This window comes from the organism of the source record quoted next, unplaced genomic scaffold (assembly GCF_019419815.1).
Source record: "Pyrus x bretschneideri cultivar Hongxiangsu unplaced genomic scaffold, Pyrus_bretschneideri_v1 Contig24, whole genome shotgun sequence".
NCBI classification, from domain to species: Eukaryota; Viridiplantae; Streptophyta; class Magnoliopsida; order Rosales; family Rosaceae; genus Pyrus; species Pyrus x bretschneideri.
In genome coordinates, this window is record NW_025999546.1 from 2,403,085 (window position 1) to 2,425,812 (window position 22,728).

A 22,728-nucleotide genomic window follows, 5' to 3' on the forward strand; every position below is an offset into this window, starting at 1 on the left:
GATCAATGTGACCACTACATCCCCAATTCCATTGCTTCTGGTTTGTCTTTGTTCTCCAATGTCACTTTAACTTGGTTACTCAATTACTGGTCTCTTGTCATGCCTTGACGCACATGCAGCCAACCCTGTCGAAATGGCAGCGAGCATTGAAATTTCTGCAATCTTGACGGCAATTTTGGTGCGACAGTGCCAGATTCCGATTTGGGTCATCAAGATTGATAATGATATCATTATGTTAGGGTATATTTCCTATGTTCTTCCATTTATGCTAAGACACGTGATGTACCTTATTATGTTTCGAGTAAATTGAAAAATATATCCATTACTCGAGGCATAACCTGCCTAATCCATGCAGGGCTAATCATACGCATCTTTCCCACGTGGGTTTGAAATGTACAAGTTCGACACTTACTGATGAGGAGTTTGATATGCATTAGTGTGCCCCATCATCACACAATGGAACTTTCCCGCATTAATTGGATTGAAACATGAACAAAAATTATTATTTACCAAAACATTAACGAACCATTTGTGATAAAAATATCTAACTGTTTCTAAAAGTGTTTAAATTAGGAAGGGTTTTAATTAACAACACTTCAAATTTTTATTAAAATACTTGCTTAAAAAGAAGTGTTTCCGAAAGAAGAATCTGACACGTGTTCATAAAGTGCTTCCATGAATCAAAAGTACTCCACTTTTTTCTAATAAACATAGAAGCACTCTTGGCCATTCCAGAAACAGTCTCAGTTAAAACAAACAATGGTTACACATAACCACTAAACAAATTAGACACCATTTGGGGGAGACCAAACAAAAGACAGGTTGATGAGAGAACTACTTTTATTCAAGAGAACTACTACGTCCTCAAAATTAACAGATTAAACAAAACCAGCTGGTAACAGAGGTTTAATTACATGGCAGACGAAGTTGTCGAGTATCGGATTCTGCAAAGTTCACGTATACAGGAACAAATAACATTTTGTACACCAAATGAAGGACATACGGCTAATAATTGACGCTTCCGTGTTTGCTTAGCACCTTAACATTTGAAACCTCCGCAGGCGATGAGCCATATTATGATGATCAGGATAAGGACTCCACCTCCAATCATTAGCTTCATCTGGAGACTCTGCAGCCACATCTTACGTCGCAATTGCCTGCCTTGCCTCTGGAAGCTGTCCGCCTGTATTCAATACAAACATCCCAAGTAGCAAGTCAACTACAAATGCCTTGTGAGCTCAAACCGGTTTTGAAATTATATGACCAAATCAGGTAAGTGATGTCATGTACCTGGAACTGCAGATTTTCCGTTTTATCAACCAAAAGTTCAATTCTCTCTCCACGATCCAAAACCTGCAACCAAGAGATGAGATTGATTCAATCAACTCACAACAGACCACTCATGGGTTGGATGATTCAAAAATATTAGAACACTTGGTAAAAATACAGCTACTTGATTTCTTTCTACAGAAGCACAATGGAAACAAACTATCCCATCAGATATGGTTTATAACATTTATGTATTGAAAAGTAGTTATATTTAAAACACCGGATGATTAATATTTCGATCCACCTTCCCTCTCTGTTGTCAGCATTTCAGCATAAGTTTATCAGCATCATAATTCAGGTGGTCAAGTACAACTCAAACTAGTCTGATTAACTGATTACAATACTCATGTTTCTTGCTTAAATGAATTTACAAAATCCCATACGCAATTCAAGGAATACCATAAGCCCTTAATAACTATACGCACAATGAAGAGCAATAATTATCATACTCAAACAGAAATAACTTGCAGACTAAACTGCATCTATTACAAAAGAAAGTAGAAAGACTCGAATTCATTGAATTTTTAAATTCACTCCTCCATCATGCAACCTAACCCAGGGTGTGATACCTAAGGCCTGTAGGAGTGGATTCCTATAAATGGTGTCGTGCTAGTAGAACCTGTATGCTTACTGTCGTTTTCTCTGATAGTTTTATATATCTTCCACTGAGTTTTCGTTCTACAAGTCATACTTTAATCAAGACTCAATCTAAAACAGACAGCCACCTTGTCTGAGGCTTTCCTGAATCAAGTGGAAGTACCAAAATTCAGTCTATAAATCGAGCTGCCCTATCTCAATACTTACGATTAATATCCAACTCTCATCACTTCCACCCACACCCCATTCCCCCCCCCCCCCCCCCCCCCAAAAAAAAAAAAAAAAAAAAAAAAAAAAGAAATGTAGAAAATAAAAACCAACATATTTTAACAAAAGATCCACAAAACAACAGAGATGGTGACTGGTGACAACTCCCTATATCCCTAATTGATCTTCTTTACACCTAACATCCTTCACTTCACCTATTTAAAGTAGTTCACAGTGGAAGTCAATTCATTTGTCACATACTTCTCAAAAGTGATGCAATTTATCCACAAGATAAAGAATGAAAGCTCCGATACAAATCCATTGTTAAATCTTTGATGCATACAAACGTAATTGAAACTAGAAGCAGACGGGAAGTTCAATAGAAATCTGAAAGAAAAAAAGACAAAAAAACAATGTCGAAGACTATCTCATGGCACCCTTTCAAATTACAAAGTAAAAATCCAACACATTCCAAGGCACCACTGTTACAGTTAGTCCACCTCACCCCTAAAGCATAATGAACTGCTTCCCAAACTAATAACTAAGTTCTCCCCCTCCCCATGCACTCATCTCCAACTCCACCAAAGGTTCAACCACAGATGGGAGGAGAGCTTAAGAAGAGATAGCAAAAGTATAAGAAAACAAAATATCACAAGCAGCTGCACACAAAAAAATAAGATAAAATAAAAGCTATTCACTATACCATCCCTTTCAAAATCCACTAACAAGCAATAGTTTACTCATAATACCCTTCAAAAAAAATTATACTCGTAATACTCCAATTCAAAACCCAAATTTTAGGCTATATCCCCAAGGAGAGGTTAAAACCCAAATTTTAGGTTTTAAACCACCCCCAAAATATCCTCCAACAAGTTGGGCTAAAATTTGGGTTGGGATAACCTACGACCAACTCCAATGTTTACACAAAAATAATAACATTAAGCCACAATATCATTCTTTTGAAGATCCAGGATGTAAAAAGCTCGTGGTCTCAAGTGAAGAAACCAGCATCAATGGATGTATGCATAAAATAACCATATGTTAAAAAAGTTTCATAGCCAATAATTATAAATCTTTTACCTTCTCAATATTGTCCATCATCACACCTTTGACCTCCGTGATTTGAGCCTTCAATTTGGAAAGCTTACTTATTTCTTCTGGATGCTCCATGCAATATTGCATGTGCTCCTTAAGCCTTGGCCTGTCAAAGAAAAACCCAATATTTACTGTCCGTACTAAATTGCATAGAAGATTAATATTTAAACACCAAAAGGCAAACACACACCCAAATTCTCTGTCAAGATTGTAAGCGATGCTAAACCGATCTTCAAATAAGTCATCCTCTTCATCATCATCATCAAGGGGATGCGGCCCTGCATTCTTAATATCTGCAGCATACCGCTGCTTGAAATCCTCTTTCACTCGTTCAAGGAACACAAAAGGCACACTCCTTCCAGCCGATTCATCAGCAACAACAAGAAACACTGCAAACCCATTTAGCAGTTTAAATTACACATTCTGCAACTAGTATCTAAAACAAGCATAATTGCGATTCTCGGAACTTAAGAAAGAATGCGTACCAAATCCACTGTCAAGTAGGAAGTTAAAAGTGTAGCCATCGCACGAGTAGGTGTACTTGCTGCTACTGGAAGGTAGCTTCTGCAAACACTGAACAGCAATGGTACTAAAGTTTCCGGTGAAGGTAGTGTGTTCTGCTAAGACAACACTGCCTTTTGCAACAAAGCTATATATTAATCCCCTGTGACTCATATCTGAATTATCACTTCAAACGCACGAACACCCCACGAAAGAAATATCACCAGTACCTAAACGCAGCAGTAAACCTAGAGAAATTACACAAAGTATCAAATACCCTAAACCAAAATACACACAATTAGCTTATCATATACGAGAAACCCGCCACGGCCCAAGTAAAATTCTAAAATTCGAGCGTGAGTATTCAAATGTTTGAGTCAATAATTAACTGTAATACTAACTTCAATTAGATGGGCTTTCGATGTGCTTGAAACCCACCGTCGTCACTAAACCAATCATAACCTTCCAATTTCGGCAACCAAACAGAGAAAACGAAAAGGATATGCGATTTAGACAAATTAAGGGTCCCAAAGAAATGGGGATTGTAAAATCTTGATTTGCAAATCTTAAAAAATGAAATGAAATTACATCTTGATCTGCAAATAACACCGAGAGATAGGGAGGAAGGAGGAACTTACTTGTCAGATCAATCCGAGAGAGAGAGAGAGAGAGAGATGGATTTAAGGGGAAGTTTGCTTCGTCTGGAAGTTGAAGACCTGGAAAATGGATGTTGGGGAAATCGGAAGTCAGATTGGTTTTTATTGGTTTTTTGGTAAATAAATGTAGCAATTGTGACTGACATTTCCAGGTCTGGCATGTATTAGATTCCTCAACTCGATCACGACATCTTTTCCAGCAAAAGGTTAAAACTGTCATTCTATTTTTACCCCTTAAATTATCTATCTGTTTCAAATTGATCCTCTTAATAAGAACTTAAACTACGAACAAGTTGTTTGTATTTGTCGATTTCTTGTCTCTTCGAACTTGTAAGGAACTGACTATTTTTATTTTTATTGTTTTTCAAACGTTAATTTTGGTCTATTACTCTTTTAAACTTTTATAATTAATCAATTTTCTTCTGAACTTTAATTTTAACCGATTACTCCTTAAATTTTTATAATTACTAGACTCAGGGCAATTACATTGTCAATGGCCCGGTTGAAAAACGAGGGAGAAGCCACGCGAGAAAAATGTATTAAGAAAAATTAAACCATCCTTTTTTGAACTTGGTTTGGTTGAGTGTAAAGAAAATTGAGGAATTGTTTCTTTGTGTATGCGTGTCTCTCAAGAAATAAATGTTGAAACTTGAAACAGATAGATAATTTAAGGGGTGAAAATTAGGAATGGGCATGGGCCGGGCCGGGCCGAAATTGAAAAAACCGGACTGGAACCTTCTGTAAATATAAACGGAACGGGACGGGACAGGTTTTGGAGTTTTCAAAATGGGATCCGGACCTAACCGAACCGTTGAAACGGACCAATTCCTACGGTCCCCACGGGTTCAAATCTTCACTCATGCTTAACCTAAGTCTGGTCTTCGTATCCTATTCGTTCCCCTCCCCAGCGTCTTCGCCGACGCCTTGAGCAAATCCTCCGAACTGTAACCCATCTGCTGATCCCAAAAAAACCAATCTTTTTTCATTTTCTTTTTTTGCATTGACAAATTAAAAGATATTGAACTATTATGGTACAGCAGCAACATTTTCCGACGAGTCCCTGCAAAATCATGACCTGGGTGCGCAGCAGAACGATGTAATCCGCCGTTTCCTGGAACGATTTGTCGACTTTTAGCGATTTTCTGACGTTGGTCGGATTAAAGAGGGTCTACAGCGTCTCCAGCTTGGCCGAGACCGCCTTCGAACAACGCCGTTTGCGGTAGCCGCTGTTGAAGCTTCTAACCGGATCTCGACACCGGCGCGACATAAGTCTTCTTCTCGAGGTGGGGTGTGAGTGTGGTGTGTTTGTGCTACGGGAAGGATAGTTGCAGAGATGGGAAGAGAAGAAACAAAGAATAGGAATGAGGGAGAAAAGGAAGTGGGGTGCGTGTGTGTGTGGAGTGTTCTCAAGAATGAGAACTGTCACGGGGAGGAAAAAGGGAAATGGGTCTGGGAGACAGTACCCAACACGGGGGTATTTTTGCAAACAGATCAGTCCGGGTACCTGTTTACCTATATTTTTTGAACCGGCTTGAACCTAAAATTTCAAAACCCCACCCTGTCCCGTTTCTCTATTTTAAAATTAGAAACCAGTACCCGCCCTGAACCCCCAACCCGCGGTTCCTATAGCCGTTTGCCCACCCCTAGTTAGGGTGACGAACGATGACTTATATAGCACAAGTAGATTGTAGATCGCCGTGCCAATGAAACAAAGACGTGTATGTTTTAAACCACGTGTCCTCATTTTATTGGCATTGGAGACAATTTACCTCTGCCATATAAGTTTTTCTCAGGGTGTGGAGTCAAAAGTACATAAAATTATACATGCAATATGTACTAATTTTTGGGAAATTGAGTTACAAGTTTATAAAAGTACAACATAGCATTCGGGAGAAGCTGAGTTCAAGTGTCTGATTTCTTTCTTCAAAAATCGAAGAATCTGAAGAATGATAATTGTCACCATTATTGGAGTCTGCAATGGTTATGGAACAACAAACAAATCCACCCCTCCAAACCAAATGCTTTCTTTTAGCGTAGTTCATAGTTGGTCAACGACTGCCAGATATAGCTCCGACAAGAGTCGGAGCTCCGCCTCTAGTTTCCTTGACGTAGGAAACATAGTCGTTGTGGTCCATGGTACACAATGAGCTCTGGTAGCGGGTCAATCGAATACTCTTCCGAAGCAGGCTCAGTGATGCTGCCATTATAACCAGATTTCCGCATCAATGAGTCAATTGCTTCTGTTTTTGTCCAACCTGAAACCAAATCAGACCAGACTAAGAACCAAAACATTAACCAAACACAAATTTGCACCGAAATTCCAGCTTGATGATGTGATTTACAGCCCACACATCGCATTGCGTGCCATAATTTCCATTAGAAACCTAGCTGCAATTGGATCCTTGTTCCAAACTGAAGTAAGGAACTGTTTGCAATGCATATTTTGAAATATAATATCACCTGACTTCTATTCAGTGGATGAGCAACAGAGGAAATCATAAAGCATACATTAAAGCATGGGAATAGGTAACCCTATGCCAACTAAATTTACAACTCAATCCATCGCGTTAAAGCCTTGTCCATAAAAGATAGTGTCGTTTTAGTTTCCGTAAGAAAAATTGAGTTTATAAAACTATGTTGTTTTAGTTGCATTAAAACTATGTCGTTTTTCTTTTTAGACATAGCAGACGTATAAGAATTGTTCAAGGTTAAGTACAACAAGTAGGACAGGGAATCAGTTTGGGCTACCATGTCGTTCAAACCATCGAACACTGAGTCGTAGTAACAGCTTACCTCAGTTATTTCTCTAATGTTTCGAACCTGTTTAAGGCTTAGATTTTGAACTTAGTTTCTATGCTTTAAAGTTCAAAATACTCAAACCCAAATCCTATGCCCTAAATCCTTGTATATCTTAAACTTCAACAAGACTCAAGCAGTGACACTAATGTATGGCTGCAGTGAAGTTACAACACAATACTAGATGAAGGAATCATCCGTATGAACCCATTTGAACCGTACCTTGAAAACCTTACCCAACTATTCAAAAAGTTGGAAAACAAAAACTTCCCCTCTCCTAGACGATTTTTGGCCCCTGACTAACTTTAACTCAGTTTTATACCTTTACTTAAAAATATGTATATTGCTACTTATACATAATCGAGCACAGTGTCATTCTAGGATTCATACAACCGACCTCACTTAGTGGAATAAAGCTTCTGGTGGTTGTTGCCGCTAATACCAAATCTATAGAAAAATATTGGTTTGGTTCTTTTGGTACTATGACGACCTATTCAATTAACAAAGAAGAATATAAATAAGTAGCAAAATATAAACACAATAAACTTAGCTATTGGTTCACCCACTCAAAGGACCTTTGTCAAAAATGCAGGACTTTTTAGTCACTTTATTTTTGTAAATTTTAATCACTCACCTTCTTCGTCATCAGGGCCTCAAAGTGTACTCCTATGCCCCTTTGAGGGGCCCATCACAGGCGACTGTCTTAGGGCCAGAGCAGCGGTATGCTTTTGACTAATTTAAAAATAAATAAAAGGATGTGTAAAAAAAATCATGAGATATAATTGTAATTTTCTTAACAGAGCAGAATTTGGAGAACTAAGCAAAGAAGTGAGTTAATAAAAGATCGCATTTTCCAATTCTAATTCCATTTCAAAGGTCAGCGTTGAGGTTGTATCGCCAGAATTTTCCGAGATAGTACTATAGTCTATAACTTATTTTGCTCATAAATTTGAAAAAGGTCTATGTTTAGGTAAACAATGAGTAGGGAGAATTACCTTCATGGGCAGCAACCTCAGGCAAGTACGTGGCACTGCGCCTTGTATTATAGTCAGGATCAGTAAACTCAATAATTATACCATGTTTCCCAATCTGCAATGTTTAGTAGTCATGATAAGCGAGCAAACAAAACTTTAGTATCCATCAATGTTTTAAAGGCAAAGGCGTAGGCGGGGCTACCATGGATAGCCCTGCCTAAGTGAAAGCCTTGAGACATGAAGCAAATCCTCACGGGACCTAAATTTTTAATATGTATGTATATATAATATTTTGGTGGGATACATAGTCTTAATAGAGAAAAAAAAAAAAAAGGATAATATAACTTTTTTTCTAGGCAAATAGTAATACAGTGTTACAAAAAAATAATTAATAAAAAAGATGCTTATTTTTTTTCCTGCTGGCCAATCACGTTTTTAAGAAAAGAATATATAATGTTACAAGATGCTTTTATAGAAATGTCTTATTTTCAGTCTTTTCAGATCTATAAAATAATACTAAAAAAATGTCTAACCATAAGGAATATGGTGGGGTAACAAATGTCCGCAAAAGTAGGTCAATTTAAAGAGAAAGAAAAAGTATAAAGAACACGAAAAATCAGCCCAAAAAAAAACCACTCGCAACGACACCGTCTTCTTCATCTTCTTTGAAGCGCAACGGGCTCTGCAACTAAAAAACTTTCAGATTACAACTAAGAAAAATTCAGATTTTGGAAACTTGAAAAAAAAAAACAAAAGATGCCCAGTCAAACGCCTCAAGCGCCTAGTCGCACCTCAACCACATCTAGGCGAGTTTAAGCCTACTCCGGCTGGGCAGAGGCGTTTTCATGGGCGCGCCTCCGAAGCTGCCTAGGCGTGTTTTTTAAAACACTGGTATCTCTATTCAAACAAACTAACAACAAAGCCTTTTCCAACTGGTATCTCTATTCATTAATCTAAAAACAAGAGTTTATTACAAACATAATCTAAACAATGAAACCCAGTGTATACCATAAAAAATAGCTGATTAAACCAAAACATTAAAGATCCTCACAAACATCCCAGCAGCAGAAGAACTTGAAACATACCTCCCAATCAAGATAGTGGCTAGCAGTTTCATAATCCGTCAGAATGGAAACTGTGCATTCCAAATGAGGTATCTCCTTAGCTTGTATTGGGGAAAACCTCCGGTCCTTCAAAGCACTGCAGAAAATTACAAACAGGAAGAAACCATTATATGTTGCACCAAAAAAAAAAAAATCAGAAAGAATAGAAAACCCCACATCAGCAGAGGAAAATAAAGTGCATTATGCAAATGCAGTTGGATGTCTCATGTATTCGGTGGTTTACACAAGCCCTGTCCTAGCTCAAGCAATAAGCGTTGTTCCCAAGTATATAGCAAATCCAGGAAAGCAACACTGTAGAATAGTTCCATGATGATAAAATGTGACAGTCTAAGTGCTATTTTATAAGTCAAGAATCAAGTATTTCATTGAAGATCAAAGCATATTGATTTGTTATTACTGGAGTAGGGACTGGGTAGAGTTAAAGAAAATTAAGGTTCCAAAGGTTCATACAGCGGAGAATGCTTGTGAAACATCAAAAACGTGATGTGACCAATACCAGGAAGATCAAGAATGTGGATCCTACCAAGAAATGTAGTACAAGATTCGACCTTGTGACATCACCAAACAAGATTGCATACATTACCTCTCTCTTTTAACGACCAAGTGTATTATTTAGTGCAACGTATAAATCCTAATCTTAGTTTAATTCCAGCAAAAAAAAAAAAACCATGCACTATTTGAGCAAGGCTAAAATCATCATAACACACAAATTAGAAGGAATTTAGATGATAGCTAACTAAAGGGAATTTAGATGCATAATTATAAGGGAGGTAATTGGTAACTAAATCCTCTAAAGGCTGAGGTAGCAACCTTGAGCACCCTTTTGATGTGGGCTTCGCTAATTTCAACTCAATTTCTAGCCCATCTCCTTTACAGTTCTTCAATCACTAGACACATACACGTGCTTTCACACACACAACCACTCATAGGATCATCATAATACTGAACAAAATGCTTTTCCACGAACAAATTATGATTTCAGAGTTCAGACACATGGTTCATGATTTAAAACAATAAATGAAAGTTTCCTTAAAACATAAAAGGAAAACCCAAACAAGCATGCCCAAAAATACACAAGCACATGTACGTAGATCACATAGGTGTAGGCCGCCAAACACATCTCAAATAACACAGGAAAGAAAACATGCAGAGATAGTACTCTATGTACATGTAGGACCACATATGATACAGTCAAGATGAAAAGTACAAGAGTTGTTATAATACCTGGTTAGAGCGTAATCCCTGAATCCATTAATCAGGCCCCGAGGTTCTAGTGTTCCTATGCATCCACGCAAACGAGGCTCACCACCATTCACCACTTTCTTCCAAGTAACGAACAATGGACTGAGACCAAAGCATTGTTAATGTCAGATAAGAACATCGAAAGAATCAATGTCCTGCTTTATAAAACATAAAGCAATCCATACTCTTACGATTGTTATGCAAGTCTACAAGTTAAGTTCCCAACTTCACCCACACATTTCCAACCACACACACACATATAGATTCTATTTGCAGAAGGAAACATGAAACTAATATTTCTGGCTATTTATCACTCATAACCCCAACGACAAAGGGTAATATGAAAAGCACATGCCACATAATTGGAGTCAATGCAATATTTAAACAAAAAGCAAATAAATCTCAAACCAAGTATTGGTAAAAGAAACTGCAAGACGTATAGCCTAGTTGGTACATACACCACTCTTTTAAAGAGAAGGTGTCAAGTTCAAAACTTCTAGTCCCTAAATGTCATAACTGGTACGAGAAAATTATTAGATCTATCTATCCTTTGTCTGGCCCAAGAAAATACATAAAAGAACAAGGGAAAAAATAGTTATAGGAGTCCTGCATGGTCCAAGAAAATTGTGGGTCATTTAACATTTGTTGCTATACTTTTTCCTCCACTGGGATCAAGATCGAACAGTGAGCGACCGCAATTTCCTTGAACCATGGGGTCTAGGAGACTAATAGTCACAGACACAACACAAACTGAAACTGTGCTCTTGCTTTTGCAAATGACTGCACCTTCATATAAAAATAACAACACTGCAAAAATAGGAACGATTCACTCAACAAGTTCATTCTCATAGACGATCACAAAGCCAATGCTAGAAGCTAAGCCAGCACACCGAGCAGGCTCCGATAAAGGGCCTCCACGGCTCTACCTTCTCCTGCATATTGAAGCAGATTACCTAATTTAAATGGGCTTCAATCAAGTATCGAACTAATCATCCATCCTATCCCCCATTACGAAAACACGGGACCAATCCACGAGGCCTTCCAACACCACACTCATAATGACTGACGAAAATGAATGTTGTTTTGGATGCCAATACAGATAAGCTGCACTGTACATGGCTGAGCTAATGTACTTTGGGAAAATTCAGCAATGGCATGAGAAAATCATCTTGATCTAAGCAAAGCCACTGAGATTAGTTCAATCATTAAACATAAATTATTATTTTTTTATATATTTGAGCAAATGTACTTTGGGAAAATTCAGCAATGGCATGAGAAAATCATCTTGATCTAAGCAAAGCCACTGAGACTGGTTCAATCATTAAACATAATTTTTTTTTATATATAATTGTAGTTCATAGTAGAAGAAAAATAAAAACAGAATTATAGTAAAATCTATCTATGAAATAAAATAAAAAAATGAAGCCCTCCCACTAAATGCAATCTCAAGAATCTGCAGCACAAGTAAAACCATGACAACAGATTTTTCTAGAAAAATTATATATAATAAAATTGAAAAGAAATTGTGTATCTGCGTGCTTTTGAGTGAGATTGTATTATGTATATGTGTGCGTGTGCGTGTGTGTGTGTATAGAGAGAGAGAGAGAGAGAGAGAGAGAGAGAGAGAGAGAGAGTACTGCTGGCCGTCGTCGAAGGGTGGGGGAGGAGGTTGTTCGGTGCTGTAGTGAGCGAGGAGAGTATCGAAGCAGTAAGCCACCATGTCCTTGTCCGCCGACACCATTTTTGTTAATTATATAATCGGTATGAATGATCGGTTAGTTCGTATTTGATTTGATCCTTGAAATTAGGGTTTTTGGGAAAGGAAGAATGGAAGTATTAATACCAAACTTGTTTGGTCCCAGAAGAACCAGCAAGAAGCCAGAAATAATTGAAAGAGAGAAGAAAGCAGGAAAGCAGGAAAGCAGGAAAAAGAAAAAGTAGAAATATTTCTTTTCTTTCTCGAGCATCCACCATCCTCAAGTAACCGAAAAGAAAAATTAAAAATTAAAAATTAAAAATTAAAAAGAAATATTTTGAATTTTATTTACGGTTAATCTAATAAAATTTATTATCTACTTTTATCTACGGTTAATATAATCACATTTATTATTTGATATTTACTGTAAGAGTAAAATTACATTTTCATACCTCAGGTTTGGAGCCTATTTCAATTGCTTACAATATCTTCAAAATATTTCACTTTCATACCTTAAGTAATATTTTATTTCAAAATAATACATATGTTATATTTTCATCTATATATACCATGTGGCTACCAAATATGTGTCATGTGGCAAAAAATGTAACGGATTGGTCGCTGTGAGGGGGGTTGGGCGACGAACTGGGTTGTGAATTTTTTTTTTTCTTTTCTTTTCTTATCTTCGTCCTTCCTCCTTGCCTCCTCCTTTTCTTCTTGTTGGCTAGAAATCTAATCAACGGGATACAAAATACCCAACTTCAATCTACATATTTCCATTGAAGTGGAACTCATATTTACAGGTTCCGAAAACGATTGAAGATGCCCTTGAAGGATTGCTTTTATCATGCTGGTTTAGTAATTTTCCTTCCTACGAAGATTTGAAAAGTATACATTTCAAGAGGCTGCATTGTTCCCGTTTTGAAAAATCATTGCCGTATCAAATTATATTGAGACATGAAAAAGATTCAACAAAAGACAAAAACAAATCCACTATATGTTATACGTCAAGCAATACGTGGAGTTTAACTCCCAAACCATGAAAAAGTACACTCCGTAGAAGTACGAGGCCAGTTCTCCTAAACCCAATGGTCCAAGAATATTATGATCACTGACCGTTCGATCTTAATCCAAGGTGGAGAAAAAAGTACAACAACAAAGTTAAAATGACCATGCATTGGTCTATTAGGACCGATCGGTAAGTGACCACAATTTCCTTCAACCATGGAGTCAAAGAGAACAGGACTGGTAATAGGACATTCTTACCATATGAATCTCAAAATTCAAACTTTGCAAGCAGAAAACGGCAAGAACCAATACCATCGAAACCATATTCTTTCCAGATGCAATACAACAGTAAATATGAAAGAAAATTTGAACCTGGAATCGCAACTATGCCCAAATTTACACAATCCTGTATCAAGCATTTCCACAGTAAATATCAACAAAGGGAGGCACGTCATCAATAATTTACATGTGTACAAGCTATACATATCGAGCAGGGTGTGACACAAACATATATATGACGAGGGGTTAGGCAACTGTTAAAATAGGGAGTCTAAGCTTAACAATAATGTACAACAACACTAGCATTGTGCTATGTATGTACAACATAATATCTATCACCTTGTCAATCACTTCCAAACCTTAATTGCCCCATCTCTACCGCTTGATATTAAGTGTCTCTGATTTAACTTAACCGAGGCCAATGATAGGATTGAATCGCGGTGGCAGCCAGCAGAATCAGTGGCAGCAGCCGCAAGAACTGCCTTGGCTGTCAGCTTTGATGTTAGAGGTCGTCTTTTTGTCTCCTATATTTAAACCAAAAACCAATTCAAGAATTACGTACCAAATTAAAATAATAATAGTAATTTTCTTCAACTTAGCAACTGATCTAGTGTCCTATTTGTTACAACGCAAACACCGAGACCAAGAACACAATAGAACGACCTGCGACATAAAGTTTAAGCAGCTTATAAAAGAAATATTATAACAGCAAGCACATCCTATTGCCAGTTCCATGAAGGTTCTTTGAAACTACCAAGTCATTTTACGTTAACTGTGGTTTTAGGAGGATAAAGTTAAATAATCTAAGATCAACCTCATCATACCCTTCCACCGAGGATAGTTTACCATGCCACCTCATTTCATAGATATATGACTACAACTGATTAATCATACCTGCACAACTTCCACACCAAAGCTCGATCTTGTTGCATAGAAATCATCATTACCAACTCCCTTCAAGTTTGGCCCACAAATTGAGTAACTTCGACCGGGGCTGCAATATATGGATAAAGCCAATTGGATAACAAGACCCTTTAGTAAACCAAGAAAGTACTATTGAACTTGTGTACAAACCTGTAATGATCCCATCGACGTATCTTCAAATCGGTTCCTCCAGTTATCAAATCACCCCCAGGTAAGGGCAGCAATGAACGGATGCCAGGAAGACGAGGAGTGGGTTCATTTAGTTCATCAACTCTGTAGTGGGAATTGCCATTCCGTCTCAGATCTGATTTGGAACTTTTACTTGATGACTTAGCCAAGGCCCAAGGCACTTCAGAAATTTCAGCATCACTTTCGTAACTTGCCACTCTCAGCACCTGCAGGAAAAAAAATGAACATCTATCTCAACATTTGAACAAACGAAGGTAGACTTAACAAAAAAGGGGCCATGTGTAGGCAATGAAAATAAAAAATAAAAGAGAGAGAAATAATAAGCATTTAAAAGGTTTGGTAAAACTCAAAGGCTGAACAGACCATCCAAGGGCCAAGAGGCACTTGATAGTTTTGTCTACACAAATTTAACCTTTTTCTTAATCAACAAATTACCATCTCCAAAGTAAAAATTTGCATAATCCAATCTTAAGCACCCTCAAGTTTTGCATTTCTATTGGTTATGGGGTTCATGAGGGCGAGGGAGAAGCAGGGGGCTGATTCTAGGAGTCATCAAGAATCAGTAAAATAAAAATCGGACTACAAGAAACTAATATATCATTCAGCTAGTCTGAAGAAAAGAAGTTGGAAATTTTGGTAAACCACAGAGTAAAACCAACAATCCTTCAATTTTAACCTAAAAGAGAGTGCATGGATGAAACCACAAAATGCCTCTTAACTCTCCAATTCATGATTTCTGCCCAAACCCCATCCTGCTTTTATAAAATAAGATCTGATCTTTGCTTTCAGTTTTCTTTGTTTTTACGCTTTGAAAAAAAGGGCAACCAGAGGAGTGTAATCTATGCATACGATTTTATCATCTAACTTTTCCAGTACAATCCATATCTAATATCTAAGAAAACTTATATAAGATGATTTCTGTGTAAGTGTGCAAACCAATAAAAGAGAATTTTTATGTACCTGGTGGCAGCTTCCATTTTCAGCATTCCAAAGAGAAACTTCGTTGCAACCTGCAGCAACATAAATAAGGGGCCTTGCAGCAGCAGACACGGAGGCATTAGGTGGAGGAAGAAAAAGGCACATTTTCTCTATTGGGCAAACAGAAGAATACTGCCATGAGTTTACAGGAATAAGGAACCTCATATCCCAAAGAGTAAGCACACCCCTCGAAGATCCTGACACAAACCAATTTTCACAGGAGCCTGTTACCAGCGAAGACACATAGCCCTCCTCAGGAGTTGCTCTCAATGTCCAAGAATTGGTGTTCAACCTTGTATCCCAAAGATGGATACCACAATTTTGGGTGCTGTACATAACCATCTGATTTGTGCAGTTATCCGCTGAGAAATTTAACAAGCTCAATATGGCACCCTCCTTTATATCCTTCTTCTTGATATCAGCAACACCTGAATACTTTTCAACCACATTACCAAGTCCCCTGGAGATGTAATCAACAGAAAACATATGTATCATGCCATCACATGCTCCTACAACAACTCGAGCAGACCCCCGGAGCATTGCACTGCACAGTGCACGGCTTCCCTCTAGATGATAAGTCAACCTTGACCGAAATGATATGTCCTTTTCCAACTTTCTTGAATCCCACACCTTAACAGTGGAATCATCAGATGCGCTCACAAAAAAGCTATGATCAGTTGAAATGGCTATGTCATTGACAGCAGACCGATGTTCTTGCAGGTGAGCAACCAACACCCCACGAGGCCTCCAACCAGAGTCTGGAATTGATGAATTTCGTGCAGAAGACGGCATTCCTGTTGGATCACTTGAAGTGGATGCATCGTCCAAGGGTATGGCACTTCCTTTTGTAGTGCCAGATAATCCCATATTTTGAAGCTTGCTATTAGCAAAGGTGGTTTGATCATTATCCCTACCATCAGGCTCATGTACAACTCTATAGAACTGTTTGGAGCCATTGCCAAAATTGAATGATCCTGACACAAGCTTAGGTGCTGGAACAGAACTAGCCAAACTAAATGATTTATTTACTGGCTCTATCCAAGGCATGGATGATGTACCAATTCCTACTGAATTCACTTGTGAAGGAGAATCAGATGCTGGAGGAGAAACTCCCGCTGCTCGCTTGTCCATGCTAAAGGAGTATAAAGGTATGCCAACTGATGATTTATCGCACATGAAGCTATTCACATAACTTCCCTGTGGCCACATAAAGCCTGAAAATTGCATTTTTTCAGAGGACAAAGGATCGTGAATGTCAACTGTACTAGAAGCGCGTGTAAAGCTTCCCATACTTCCCAACTTATCCTCACCATCATCACATTCAGTTAACTCTCCTTGTTGCAAGGCCTTTCCGGTAAGTTTATGATTTTCAGGACTCTGGTGCTTGTCTGGCCAGCTCCTTGTTGAACTCAGTTCCTCAACCCCTTGCTGAAGTACATCAACACTTTCCCATTGTTTAGACTGAGGCCAAGAGTTGTACCATATCTTTCTCTGTCTTTCCAACATGTCTGAACTCCTTGCATTTTCTAGAACTTGGTAAAAAACCTGTCTTGAGACTGGAGGTTTTAAAGACGAAAGGAGAGCCTTTTCAGAAGCAAGAGATGCTGGCTGTCTGCGGAGTAAGGGCCGAATAACAGGGGCTAGAAAGACATAGGAATCTACAGCACCTAAGCTTTCACTACTGGCTGCAATAAAAGTGACAGCTGACCTTCTTACCCACTGACTGGGATAGCATAACAATGGAAATGCACGCTCAATCATTTCTAGAAGTATCCTCTTCCTCAAGAAACCACTTTTGCACAAAATGGCCAGACAGTCCAATGCATTGACAATGACAGCCTCTGTAACATCACTTACAGCCTGCTCAATATAAGGTAAAAGATATTCTTCCACACTTCTTTGACCCACAAAGAAACACACATACACAATTTGCCCATAGAATACTGCTCTCAGCTGCTCATCTCGATCATTCAGAAAAGCAGGGAGAATGGGTAACAAAAAATCATTACTCTGTCTCTGGCCAAAGAAGCAGCATAGGTTGCTAATGTCCTGAAGGAGTGCTCTCCTGATATTTGGAGTTTTCTTTGGACCCATAACAAGTTCTTGAATGACCTCAGCTATAGATTTCCTCAACACTGCAAGCTGTGCATCGCTATTCACCCTCTGTAGTTGACCAGATGTCTCACTAGATGATACCAGCGGCTTTTTTGCAGAAGTTAATTCATCAAGTACCCCAGCCTCACTCAAGCGTATTGAGTGAACCAAGAAACCATAAGCAGTTAATGCCAGCTTAGCTATATTACTGGCATAACATATTCTCACGCTTTCCTCTGGGTCATCGGGAAGCGTGGAAAGCATTGGCAATATATACTCCGGAAAAATTTTTGCATCACTGGGTGGAAAATCCCGGACTAGAGGGAGAATGTCACACAACGTCTCCAAGGCAGCACAACGCACAATTGCAGCTGAATCTGAAAGCATTGCAACAACATATGGAATTACACGTTGCAAACGATCTTCATCATCAATGTACAAGGCAGACGATTTCAGCAAGAGTATGGCCCTCCTCCTTAAATGAGGCAATTTTACATTACGTATGCAGGAACAGAGCAGCGAGGTAATCAGAACCATGCCCTCACATCTGATACTGTCTTCAGGTAATGGCAGAAACGGCATGCCAAAGGTATCTGACTGGCTGTCATACTTGGACATCAATGAATTAAAATCATTCAATGTAATCTTTTTCAGAAAAGGATGATCATTTCTCCTAAATGCATTGGAGATGGATTGAAGTAAATCACCAGGAGATTGCATGCCATAGTTTCCAAGATTCGGGGAAAACGCAGAATCAGGAATATCATTCAGCATTGGCTTGGTACCAGAGTAATTATTACTTTGTTTAACATCCCGAAGAAGAGTATTGATATCACCAAGAAGTTCTAATTGATCACATTTTAAGCCTTTACCCATCTCTTCTCTCTTTGGAAACGAGCCCTTTGTCAAACTTTTGTTCTGCATTCCAACCGCCTCCTGAGAAGTTCTACCACAAAGTGCATTGGCACTTGAAGGAGTTGCCAGTCCGTTTCCAGTGTCCTCAGTTGACCTACTGCTCATCATTTGTTTAAGTATCTCATGAAAAACACTCTGGCAAAGTGCAACCTACATACAATAATTACAGAGTAAAATATTACCTTAACGTGAGTTCCAAAAATTATGAAGTGCCGGTCTTAAATATTATGTACCAACATTTCTTACCCTCATATCTGAATGAAGGGGATTCCAGAAACAATGAAAATTATGCAGAAACGGAGAGAAGTAACTTGGAAACACAACAGTTGTATACTCCTGCAGGTAGCTATCAGCAGAAAGTCGCAACTCTGGTTCCAACTGAATCATATGAAGTATCATCTTGCGAATCCCATAATCCGGTATCTGCATTCAGAGTGCATATAATAACCATGTACATCAGTTAGGCAACACTAGAACAAGTAAGATGAAATATAATAACCAAGGGTTGTCCAAAATATAAGGTTCAAGACTAGGGAAGCAACTAGATAAGGAGTAATATAAAACACTATGGAAAGAGATGTGATGAAAACTCGAACAGAATTGTATACTTAGTACTGAGAGAGTACCTTTTCAAGAAGTTGACTAGGATCGTACTGCCCTCTACGATAAGCAAGAAGTTGAGAGAGTTCGAATAGTGGCTGGCCCTCAAGGAAAAGCTCAGCAATTACACACCTAAAACAACGTCGTGAGTATGATGATGCATCCCAAGAGAAAATCATAATGATTGTGGTGATCATTAAGCATGAGCACATTTTCATTCGGGCTTTGACAATGCAAGGGTTAACTTGACATATATCATTATCATTCTATATCTGAGATTTCAACTTCAAATTTGACATAAAAATGAAACAGTCATGCTCTAAAAAGAGAGATCCTAACATCACAAAAGCTCACCCTACAGCAAATATGTCCATAGATGGTCTTAATGGTGCATCTTGTGCAACCTGCATCTCACCTCCATGCTCATAAAATCTCTGAAAAAAGAAGGCATTTGAATAAACTTAATAATGTAACCGTGTTATTAACGAAAGTATACATCATGACTGGTTAGTAAGATCTTTCATAAAATTAGTGGTCAAACTTCTAAGTTGACTCCTAAAAGACGCAGAAAAAAGCTATTCAATAAATTTAGTATATTTAGATGCATAACAATATGTTATAAATGGCCAAGTGAGTGACATAAAACTATAGCCCGGTGCAAATATATACATTTTACTATGATTCGTACTGCATTGGAATTTGTATAATTGCTCAAATTTTGTTCCAGGATAGCAGCCACATTATCAAATTCACAAACCCACTTCGATCAAGCCGGATCTTATGACTGCAAGCCGTATCCCTTTTATGAGCATATATGTTCATGATGTATGCACATAATTACATAAACGCTTACAACATCAGAAAAAAAGGCAGAAAATGTATAAAAGTGGGGCACCTCCTCGGTAGAGAAATGGAAAGAAAGTGAATGCAGAAAAAGAGATAGAAAAGCGAACCTCAGGAGCAAGATAACAAAGCCTTCTTCCTCCAGTGTCAAAGAAAAAAGAGAAATCAGAAGGATCGTCATATGGTATGTAGGTGGGTTTGAAAGATGCGAAGTCAGCAAGGTAAAGCCAATTCCAAGAAGTCACCAATACATTCTCGCACTTAATATCACCTAATACGACAAAAAAATAGAAAACCAATAACATTACTATGACATTGACAAGATAACACTGATGAAGTTCCAGAACTAAACTGAACTGACCGTGACATATTCCTTTGTCATGGCACTGCTTCAGAGCAAGAAGTAACTGCACCAACCACCACAAAACAAAACACTCAGCAGAACTACAAACATTAGAAACTTAAAAATCAGGGAAGACAGACAGAGGGCAGGTGAGAAAGAAAGACCTGAAAAGCCAACCATTTCTTCTCGATTAGACTGAGAAAAGGGCGTGTGCTTAATCGGTCATGCAGATTGTTGAAGAAGAATTGCCTCACGAGATAAGCTGCTTTATCTGTCTCTTGCCAAAACTGCAAGAAGAAGACATCGGGGGTACCATATACTCAAAAGTGTTCTTCTTTATAAACTTGGAAACATCAAAGCATGGTATGATACTACTCAGAAACATCAAAACAACTCAGACCCACTTGGAAACATCAGCTTCCAAGCAAAACCCAGGAGTTTTAGCATTAATCAAACTCATATGCTATAGTAATACATAAATTAAACTAATTGAAAGTTAACTAATCCTGTTTATGCTAATTAAAAGCAGAAGAAATAGGAAAAGGACCTGGAAGGGCCAAACGTGAGGGTGATCGAGAGCACGGAAGGTTTCCTTGATGTGGCAAAGACGGCGCTCGTATTCACGGAGATCAATGGAGTCGCCGCGCTTGAAATAGACCTTGACGAGGACCAAACCCTCGTCGTGCTTGCACTCAATCGACTTGAAGAAGCGGCTCCGCCCTAGAACCTCCTTCAAGACCACGTTGTAGGACGACGGCAGGTCGTGGAGGTAATACTCCGACGCCGACACTTGCGTCGTTCGAGCGATCTTGTTCCCCATCGATTTTCCCTTTGCCTTTGCCTCCCAATCCGCAATCAATTAGGGCTTAACATTAAACTTTGGGGGCACGCAACCTCCTAAACCAATTGAATGAGAAAAAAAAATTGGGGAATTTAGAGCTTAGGATTTCTGCATGTCGGAGGGAGTGGGAAGAGGAAGAACATGAGGGGGTCGGGTGACTAAGGCCTAAACATTTAGTTTCAGTTTTTTTTTTCATAATTTTGGATGAAAAAAGTCGAAAACAAGAAACTGCAAAACCCAATTTTGAAAAAACGACTTTTTTCACATTTGTTTTACATAAAAGTTTACCAAACACTATAATACTATTTTTTTTTTCAAAAGCACTTTTACAAAAAAATTTACCAAATACTATGCTGCTTTATTTCACAGCTGCTTATTCTCACAACACAGCAGAAGCAGTTTTTTTTCAAAATACAGCAATACCAAACCAACACCCAACCCAGTCCGTCTTATTACGGGGCAAGATTCACCTTCAAAATATTGTTCTTCGCCAAGATTTTTCTTCTTAATTATGAAACGATATTCATTGTCCATTGGATATGAGCGGCAGTTGAGAATCGAAGGTCCTTTGAATTGTTCAGTTGAGGCCAATCGAATGAACTTAAAGGCGTGTGAAGACCAAAGAAGTACAGTAAGGTCTCGTTTAGTATGCCATATAAGACCATCAAATAATACTAATAATACGAAATGGGCAATTGGTAAGTTTGGTATTAAATAAGCACCGGAATATTTAATCCGGCCCCACCATTTTAATACCCCTCCCACCCGCTTCAGTATGCCCTCCACAACCTTGGTATTATTAGTCGGACTCCTGCCAAAGAAAAATCATGCTTGCCTTTCTCAGACCTATCCTGCCATTAGCTCTTGGGGGTCGCAACCTCCGATTAACACCAAGTAGATACAAAGAGAGATTCAGAGGTAGCAGATCGAACGATTCACACCAAGTAGATACGAACAAAGAATTGGATGTAGCAGATCGAACCCAAGTGGGCACCGTGACCTCCGTTCCTGAGCGTTGCGACCTCTGTTTCTGGGCATCGTGTCCTTCATTCCTAGGCGTGCGACCTCCGTTTCTGGGCATCGTGACCTTCGTTCCTGGACATTGCGACCTCTATTTCTAGGCATCGCGATTCAAATATCTGGGTTTGTGGCTTAATTGCCAATTGACTTTTGTTGGTGTGTGGGGATTAAATTCAAAATTGGGAGAGATTTCATGTGGGTAATGGTGTAATGGCTGCTGGGTTTCCAAAGAATGTATTTCTAACATGGATTAAGATCTCAATGGATATGAGGAAGCCAGCAGTTGGATACGACGAAGCCAACAGTGGCGGTGCCACTAACTAGGTTCTTTCTGCATTTGACAACTTTTTTTTTTCCTATTCTTTTTCTTTTCCATTAATCATCAAACTGGGTTCTTTTTGCATTTGACAACTTTGTTTTTTGTTTTTTTTATTCTTCTTCTTTTTCATTAATGATTAATTTTTTTCTCTTAAAAAA

At 38.5% G+C, this 22,728-nt stretch overlaps 3 protein-coding genes across 4 annotated transcripts; all 3 read right to left on the reverse strand.

Annotated features, from left to right (window-relative positions):
- Positions 1-822: 822 nt before the first annotated feature.
- Positions 823-4,526, reverse strand: LOC125478321 (vesicle-associated membrane protein 727). Of its 2 annotated transcripts, none has more exons than XM_048586442.1 (6): positions 4,368-4,526; positions 3,714-3,959; positions 3,419-3,617; positions 3,214-3,334; positions 1,291-1,353; positions 823-1,183 (listed from the first exon to the last, which is right to left on the reverse strand). In XM_048586442.1, the coding sequence occupies exons 2-6, from the start codon at positions 3,901-3,903 to the stop codon at positions 1,040-1,042; spliced, it is 717 nt and encodes a 238-aa protein (XP_048442399.1). In that variant the 5' UTR covers positions 3,904-3,959; positions 4,368-4,526; the 3' UTR covers positions 823-1,039. The 2 variants fall into 2 exon arrangements, with proteins under 2 accessions (XP_048442399.1, XP_048442398.1); XM_048586441.1 differs by having other exon boundaries at positions 3,714-3,977.
- Positions 4,527-6,197: 1,671 nt separating this feature from the next.
- On the reverse strand, positions 6,198-12,344 carry LOC125478263 (uncharacterized protein At2g38710-like). The gene is given in 6 exon segments (XM_048586309.1): positions 6,198-6,571; positions 6,573-6,640; positions 8,177-8,270; positions 9,241-9,355; positions 10,504-10,623; positions 12,159-12,344. Coding segments are annotated over 6 exon segments (639 nt in total). The 5' UTR covers positions 12,263-12,344; the 3' UTR covers positions 6,198-6,433.
- A 1,236-nt stretch (positions 12,345-13,580) lies between these two features.
- On the reverse strand, positions 13,581-21,210 carry LOC103946111 (serine/threonine-protein kinase VPS15). The gene is made up of 11 exons (XM_048586557.1): positions 20,938-21,210; positions 20,555-20,677; positions 20,409-20,454; positions 20,158-20,318; positions 19,559-19,638; positions 19,231-19,336; positions 18,851-19,027; positions 15,578-18,754; positions 14,579-14,823; positions 14,399-14,498; positions 13,581-14,028 (listed from the first exon to the last, which is right to left on the reverse strand). Exons 1-11 carry the CDS (start codon positions 21,208-21,210, stop codon positions 13,852-13,854), a joined length of 4,665 nt encoding a protein of 1,554 aa, XP_048442514.1. The 3' UTR covers positions 13,581-13,851.
- Between the last annotated feature and the right edge of the window lie 1,518 nt (positions 21,211-22,728).